The sequence below is a fragment of the Phalaenopsis equestris genome, unplaced genomic scaffold (genome assembly GCF_001263595.1).
Source record: "Phalaenopsis equestris unplaced genomic scaffold, ASM126359v1 Scaffold000002, whole genome shotgun sequence".
Lineage (NCBI taxonomy): Eukaryota > Viridiplantae > Streptophyta > Magnoliopsida > Asparagales > Orchidaceae > Phalaenopsis > Phalaenopsis equestris.
In genome coordinates, this window is record NW_018164444.1 from 53,787,050 (window position 1) to 53,795,797 (window position 8,748).

The following is an 8,748-nucleotide window of genomic DNA, read 5'->3' on the forward strand; positions in this document are numbered from 1 at the left end:
AGATATGCAAATACATAAGAATTGGGTTGTATGTATGTAAATGCCCATTCATTCTATATGATATCATAAAATAAACAGAATTAGCATAAATAAAATTCATAAAAATATCAATTAAATATGGTTGAAAGTCTCAGAGACTAATGTTTTGATAATTTACTCTATATTATACCAAAACAAAACCAGAATTGGCAGAAACATAACAAAAAACATATATAATCTTGAAAAACAGTCTTAAACAGATAAATAAATATTATCTGAAAAAAGGGACTAAAAAAGCAGAAAAAAGAAATTTAAATAAACAAAGAAATTAACATTATAAATCCATTAAAACACAAAATTTACATTTAAAAAATAAAAATAAATAACAGACAAAAATTTAAACATTCAAAGGGTACAAATGCAATATCATATGAAAGTAATGAAGGCCAATTCCACCAAACTCACATACCATTAAATATTTTCCTAACCACTCCCAACCCTAAGGCGGTGTTTGACTGCAACTTGAGTTTGCATTTATCAAACCCTTTGAGATGGAGATGGAGCTCACGAGAGTGAATCCCTTAAATCAGTCCTGCAATCAGATTTAATAAATCCGGATTGGATTCATAGAAGAGACGAATGCGAGGAACAAAGACCAAAAGTGAGAAATCTTGGCTTAATAGAGTGTTGTTGGTGTTTAGCTGGATTTGTCGAAATCCATGCCTATATCCTATTAAAACTATGCTACCAAACACCCCCCTAAAGATCCCCTCTGATACTTTCTATAAACAATCTCAGCTCTCTCGCCTTTCTCTCATGCTCCGGCGACGAAACCTCGCCGTCCGTCTCGCACAAATCAATCATTTTCATTTGCCGGTCAATAGCTTCATGTGATCTCGCAAGTTTACAGGCCCGGAGTGGAGGCGAAGGAGACGACAGATCAATAATCTCAGCTCCAATGTCATGAAGAAACTGGGAGGAACTACTGGGCTGGTGGTGGGTATAGCTCTGTGGTTCTGTGTCAAGGAGCAGGCCTTGAAGCTGGAAATCAACTTTGTTAAGATCAACATTTGAATCCATTTTTGGTTTTTGTTTTCTAGTAATTCTTTTCTTCACCATAGTTTTCTTCTCTCTGAACTCTGCAATTTTTTCAGGGCAGGCGCTGGAAAAGCATTGGAAAAAGAATTTAAAAAGGGTCAATTTGGATACATACCACCCAATCCTTACATATTTATAAATCTAACACTTTGGTATCATAAACTAAATACATGCATAGAGCCAATCAGAATTATTGGTTGTCCGCTTATGCAGAGTTCATACATAATGATTCTTAAAAGTAAAATGTTCAAGGGATGTTTATATACATAGCACTTGAAGCAACTCTTATTTACAAATCTAGCACCCTCTTTCATCCATTTTTCAAATTGACACTCAAATATCAAAATTCAAGATAAAATCCCAAAACATATTTTTTATTTTTTATCAAATTCTCAATGATTTGATCGTGACAAGCATAAATACATCGGTTGATTAGTTCAAAAATATCACATGGGTGATAGATTTTGTAAATAACAATATTTCGGGTGCTATTATGTGATTATCCCAAAGTTCAAATAGTCCCCTGATTACTTATATGGGGTCATTAATCCTAAAATCAATAAAAGTGTTAAATTAGTCCTCAGAATCCTTTAATATGAGCTAAAATAATCCTCAGAGAGGAATATGTTGGCACCCATTAAAAAAAATTAAGGGCTAAATTGAAACTTTTATAAACTCTGGGACAAAGATGACCGATCTCCCGACAAAGAATTAGTGGGCCATTTGAACACATTTCTCGTAATTCTTAAGAGTGAAAAAAACATTTGTAACACAAAAATAGCTCTAACTAATAGAGTATGCACTGAAAGGAATAAAATGGAAGGGTAGAATGAACTGGAATGGATCAGAAATGGTTATTGGAAGCTAAGAAATGTTGTTATGTAATGTACAGGATTATTTCTAATAGTTGGCCTCCTCTTTAGGAAGTTCTCTAGACTTTGAAACTATTTAGGGGCATTTACATACAAACACCCAATTCCTATGTATTTACACATATAACACCTAAACTTTATTTTTACATTTATATCACCCAAATCTTTCATATCACACAAAAAACACCCCTAACTTTCAAGAGTGAACTACACCTTTTCAAGCAAAGATAAAGCTGTCAAATATGAAAAAATTGAAGAAATTGAAGTTTAGATGTCAGATAGGTAAACACATAACAATTAATTGGTATATATGTAAATATTACAACTTTTTTTTATTATCAGCAGTTGCTGGAATAGTACTACAGTTACCTTTCAATTAGATCAGCAGAGACAATAGATGTCTGAAGTCCATACATATCTTGCCAAGAAACTTCAAAGCATTCTCTTCCTTGTAATTTCCGTTGCTTAACAATTGCAGTTACAGGGCAGGGCACTGGCATCTACCAACAATAACAACATACTGAAAAACTAAGAATTAAAAAGAGGCATTTACATGCATATGACCCAATTCCTGCATGTTTATATATCTAACACCGAAATTTTACGTATGTTTATATATCTAACACCGAAATTTTACGTTTTACATTTGTAGCACATTTGCCCAAATGTTTCATATCACGTAAACAATACCACCATTTTGACTCCTAAAAAGTGAATTACACCTTTTTCATGCATACGTAAGGAGCCAAGCATGGAAAAATTAAATTCTGGATGTCAGATATGTAAATATATAGGAATTGAGTGCTATGTATGTAAACATTCCTAAATTAATTTAATGTCAAATGAAGAAGTATCATGAATCTGTGCCTTGTGCCATGGAATATTTGCTCCAGGTTCAGATGGCGTGTTCCGCAGATTCGCAAACCGTCTGAGATCTCTCTCGGCAATCTTAGGAAGGATATATTCATCTGAAAGAGCAGAAAAAAACAGAATGAAGCATCTTATGCGAGCACATAAATCGCAATAATGTGCCCACAAATCTTTATATTATGTTTTCTGCACAAAATGGTGACACAAAAGCACATTAAAAAAAAAAAAAAAACCCATATTTCAGAAAATGAACAAATGGTTGTATGGGAGAATGTAAAATAAAGAGATCACCAGTTTTCTCAGGGGTCCATCCAAATGATATAGCACAAATTTGTTGAAGCCTTCCCCTTTGAAAAGGATGTGTTGTGCATGCACTGCAAACATCAATTGAAAGCTAAGAGGTTATTTGGGATAACTTTTATTTTTTGTTTTTCATTTTTTTTGTTGGTATTTTGTTTTATTTGTGTTTTGATTTGAATTAGAACATGTTTGATCGAGATAATTATTTTTAAAAAATCTTTGAGTATTTTTAAAAATAAGTTGAAAGCATATAAAAAACAAACATGTCTTTAAAAAAAAAATAGAAACAAACATAGTGTCAAAAAGGGCCTAAATTAATGTGAGAATTCAATTTAAAACTTGCAAAACTCATGAAGGAAAAAACAATCCATAGACCAATGAGCCAAAATAAATTTTATTTAGATTGAGACAACATATGATATTATTGTAATAATCATGCCAAAAATAAACGCTGATAATAATTATGAGTAGATTGTTTAGAGAGAGAAGAGAGACATTCAAGTTGGATTAAACTTAATGTGAATAAAATAGCTAGTTGCATTAAAATATTGCAATCGAGCTCAAATGGTGAGGTATAAATGATTATTAAAGAAAAAGAAGTATGCTTCTAAAAAGTGGCAAAAAAAAAAAAAAATCTTACTCTTCTAGGGCTTACAATCTTCATAAGTAAGAAGGCTTGCAAAATGAGTAATAACTAATAAGTGAAAAAAAGAAATTTTTATTTATATTATTAAGCTAAGCACTGAGGAGTGGAAAAATGGGGTAGATCTAGAGATTTAGATAAAATTAAAAGTATTTAACACAAAGGGAAAACATCAGTGCAAGGAAATACTATGAAAAATTATCAAACTAGATTTTTAAGGGAAGAATCCTTTAGAAGAGCATAATGAATAATATCATATACAAAGTGGATATTAAATTATTAACAAAAATTATTTTGATACCAATTTTTGTAAAAAAAGAGAAGTTCATGAATAAAAAAAATTACAAGGGCAATTAAATTTATGAACGAAATTATGAGAGAGGGTAATACAGTATAGATTTAGAAAATCACATCAGTTTAGATAATCGAATTGATATTATTTCAAATTGATCAATCACAGAGATCATTTTGTGTTAATATAATTCAATAAAAAGAAAATAAATATCTACACGTGATTTCTATTAGTTATGAGAGGGGATGTAAATGAGAACAAGAGTAACCACTATATAAGAACTAAAAAAAAAATGTGAGTATGTTGGAGTTATTAAATAAAAATATGATGAATTACTTAATAACATTAAAAATATATATCATAAGATCAAAATTATTTCCAAAAACAGTAAAATTTATCCAGAATTACCATTTAATCGATATATTTTTGTATTGATCATAAATATATATACAAATGATATATAAAACAAAGAATCTTCGTACACATTTTTTGTAGATACATGGTTATAGTGGAGCTCATTGTTGAAAAAATTTAAAACTCGTAACGTTGTGGCAAATATTTAGAAGGTTAGGGGCTTAAGATTAAAAAAATAAAAACTAAATATCACATACACTTTTAGTAAATGTAAATTTAATAATTATGAGTCAATATTTTTTGAAAATTAGGAATGCACAAGTTTCATAATTTTTTAAGCATCTTGGATTTCTTAGTTTCAAGCTAGTTTTTTAAACTAGTGATGAGCATAAGAATTACAATGTAATAATAAAATATTATAGAGACCTAAAATGAACATTTGCATAAGAATTATTAAACCACATTAAAATATGATTATATTTATTATATTTTTTGAATTGACAGTTACGAAATGAAGAAATCGTTGATAGGCAAGCATCATAGAAAATGAAAACTATGTAAGGCTATTGATTGAGAAATAATTATATAAAAGTAATATTGGAATCAAATTTATTGAAAATAAGAAAATAGAAATTATTGTTGGAAAGTTTAGGCACGTCAAAGGATAGAAAAATGCAAAGTAAACAACTAAATAAAATTAGTATAAAAGATGGAATAGGTAAACGGATTGACTAATACAAAAGATAAAATATGGGTAAGAAAGATTTGCCTCAAACAACATTCAACAAGAACGACACCAACTCATAAATGATAATGATGACTGCAATGTTAGGCTGGTAAAAGATATTAAATGGTTGCAATTTCTTAAAGATAACAATAAAAGGGAATATTCTCTGCATATCTAATAAATAAAGGCTTTCATATATTAATGCAACACAATATAACTAATACATAATATCAACATTTTTAAAATATCCATGCACAGTTGTGAAACCATGCAACAAAAAAGTAAGAGATCACATGCAATGCTTATGCAACAATGGTTGTACCAAACATAAAATATTATTCAAATACTTTAATAATCCTCCCCTTGACTCAATATCACAACAATAAATTTGAATCTCCAATATGACTCCTCAACATGCATGCACTCTAAGGTTCCAAAATCCTAAAAGCTTGAGCAATGCACAACCTCAATAAGTTCAAATGAATCTATACTAAACACTTACAAGAATTCTTTAAAGCACCTATATTGCACATCAACATGCCACGCAATTTTTGTACCTCCGAAGTAGCTATCTCATCACTTTGAATGTCACAATTGTATGATTTCACATTATGGCCAACTATGAAACATGTGACCAATCTATATGATAATTTACATAAGTCGACCCATCAACAAGTGCATGACTATGTTCCACAATCTCTTGCAACCAAGAAATTAAACTTTTCAAGTTCATCAAATCATGATAATGGAACAGAAATAGAGTGAAATGAAGCAACAACATTCAAACTTCTACCATACAAAACATAAAATCTAATAATTCTATTCATCTCCAGTATGAACAAAGCGCGTTTAGAGGTGTGCATTATTTAGTTAAAATAAATAAATAATTTATAAGAAAAACAAATCAAAACAAAATGTTTTAAATAATTTGATTCATTTTTTTATCAGTTGTTCTATTTTCTTTTTAGATTATTAAGTATTTATTTTTTTATTATAAGACTGATTCCCGACTTAAAATAATCATTAAATTGAAATGTCAACTAAGAACACAACCCAAGTTGACAAACCCGCTTATTCATTCATTCATTTGGGGAGGCAAATAAATATTCATTTCTAAAATGTTGATGCAATGCTAACACAGAAAGCGGGAGAATCAGCATGCAGCAAGCAAGCAACAAAAAATGAATCCAAGTTACAAACAACGTGCAGTCTTGTGCAGTGTGGATACAAGGAATTGCATAGGTCTACAAGAGCATGATGGATTTACACTCAAAAGCCCTAAGCTAAGTTCCACAAATCTTTCCTACCTCTTCTTAGAGCAATTGGTGGCATATTCGCCACTTATGGCTTCCTGCTGCTCAAAATTGAAGAAGAGATGTGGATGGGGAATAGCTAAAAGATTAAAGTTTGTACAAAGTGACTAGATGCACTCTTGTTCCATGGATACTCTTGCTTAAGAAAGATTTACTCTCTCCAAGCCAAGATTTTTATTGAAATTTTCTCATATTTGGAGAGATGGAAATGGTAATACTGATTGGCTTTCCAATTAAGAGTGAATACCTATTTTTCTTAGAAAGAATAGATCACTTGCATGCTTCTCACCACTAATAATACTCATCCTCCACTTTGAGTTTCATTCATGTGGAGGACGGGGGAATTTCAAACCGTAAAATTAGAGATTTATTTCCAATTTTAACTCTTCTTGTTTTAGGGGCTTAAATAATAATATTTTCTATGTTCTATTTTACAATCATTTTAGAATTTTCTCGAATGGCATTAAGCTATTTTACCTCACTTAATTTTTTTTTCGTTTATTCCAGTAACTTTCGGCAGTCCGTTATTTGTCTTTATTTTAAGATGATTTCATCCGCTTGGAAAATGACGAGTCTTCTTGATTAACTTTGGTTTATCCATAACCAAACCAAAACAGACAAATTAAATTGCTATTCTGTTCGGTCTTGGTTTGATTTTATCTATAGAAATCTATAACCAATCAATTTAACCATTCCATATATCAAATCATCCAAACTGACAGAGCGTGTAGTTACAAATCTTAATGACATGTGCATCTCCATAAAATCCACACTTTGTATCATTTGGACCATATGTATACTCAATATAATATCATAAAAAATAGCACATTTGCACGCTTCATTGTGACGCGGGGCTCTGATGGGGCTTGACCAACCCAAGTCCCTATGGGGGCTGAAACTGTGCCCCCTACCCCGAGCAAATTTACACACTTCATTGTGACGCGGGACTCTGAAGGGGCCTAACTAGCTCAAACAAAAAACCAGTTTAACCAAACTAAATTGCTATTTTGTTCAGTCTTGGTTTGATTTGATCTATAGAAATCTAAAGTCAATCAGTTTAACCATTCCATAAATCAAATCATCCAAACTGATAGAACGCACACCTGTGCACATATTTACAAATCTTAATGACGTTCATCTCCATAAAATCCGCACTTTGTATAATTTAGATCATATGTATCCTCAATATAATATCCTAAAAAACGACAAAATTGCACGCTTCATTGTGACGCGGTGCTCTGAAGGAGCCTGACCAGCCCAGGTCTCTGTGGGGGCTGAAACCGTGCCCATTGCCCCCAGCAAATTTGCACGCTTCATAGTAACGCGGGGCACTGAAGGGGACTGACCAGCTCAAACAAAAACCAGTCTAGCCTCCCTGCTGGACAGGTGTGGCCAGGTCCCTGTGGGGGCTGAAACTATGCCTCTCCCCCCCCCCCCCCCCCCCCCCTCGGGAAAGGACGGCCAAAATGACGAGTCTTCTTGATTAAGTTTGGTTTATCCATAACCAAACCAGAACAGACAAATTAAATTGCTATTCTGTTCGGTCTTGGTTTGATTTTATCTATAGAAATCTATAACCAATCAATTTAACCATTCCATATATCAAATCATCCAAACTGACAGAGCGTGTAGTTACAAATCTTAATGACATGTGCATCTCCATAAAATCCACACTTTGTATCATTTGGACCATATGTATACTCAATATAATATCATAAAAAATAGCACATTTGCACGCTTCATTGTGACGCGGGGCTCTGATGGGGCTTGACCAACCCAAGTCCCTATGGGGGCTGAAACTGTGCCCCCTACCCCGAGCAAATTTACACACTTCATTGTGACGCGGGACTCTGAAGGGGCCTAACTAGCTCAAACAAAAAACCAGTTTAACCAAACTAAATTGCTATTTTGTTCAGTCTTGGTTTGATTTGATCTATAGAAATCTAAAGTCAATCAGTTTAACCATTCCATAAATCAAATCATCCAAACTGATAGAACGCACACCTGTGCACATATTTACAAATCTTAATGACGTTCATCTCCATAAAATCCGCACTTTGTATAATTTAGATCATATGTATCCTCAATATAATATCCTAAAAAATGACAAAATTGCACGCTTCATTGTGACGCGGTGCTCTGAAGGAGTCTGACCAGCCCAGGTCTCTGTGGGGGCTGAAACCGTGCCCATTGCCCCCAGCAAATTTGCACGCTTCATAGTAACGCGGGGCACTGAAGGGGACTGACCAGCTCAAACAAAAACCAAGCTAGACTCAACGAAGGTCCGATGTGGCCAAGTC

At 32.7% G+C, this 8,748-nt stretch overlaps 1 protein-coding gene across 1 annotated transcript in view; it reads right to left on the reverse strand.

The window, feature by feature from the left end:
• Positions 1-375: 375 nt before the first annotated feature.
• Positions 376-8,748, reverse strand: part of LOC110022488 (flap endonuclease GEN-like 2) — a 42,701-nt gene continuing 34,328 nt past the window's right edge. Inside the window, exons 11-14 of the mRNA XM_020721488.1 lie at positions 3,111-3,193; positions 2,817-2,917; positions 2,319-2,449; positions 376-1,141 (exon numbers count right to left, since the gene is read on the reverse strand). Coding sequence (XP_020577147.1) covers positions 739-1,141; positions 2,319-2,449; positions 2,817-2,917; positions 3,111-3,193 — 718 coding nt within the window. The 3' untranslated portion in view covers positions 376-738. The remainder of the gene's footprint in view (positions 1,142-2,318; positions 2,450-2,816; positions 2,918-3,110; positions 3,194-8,748) is intronic.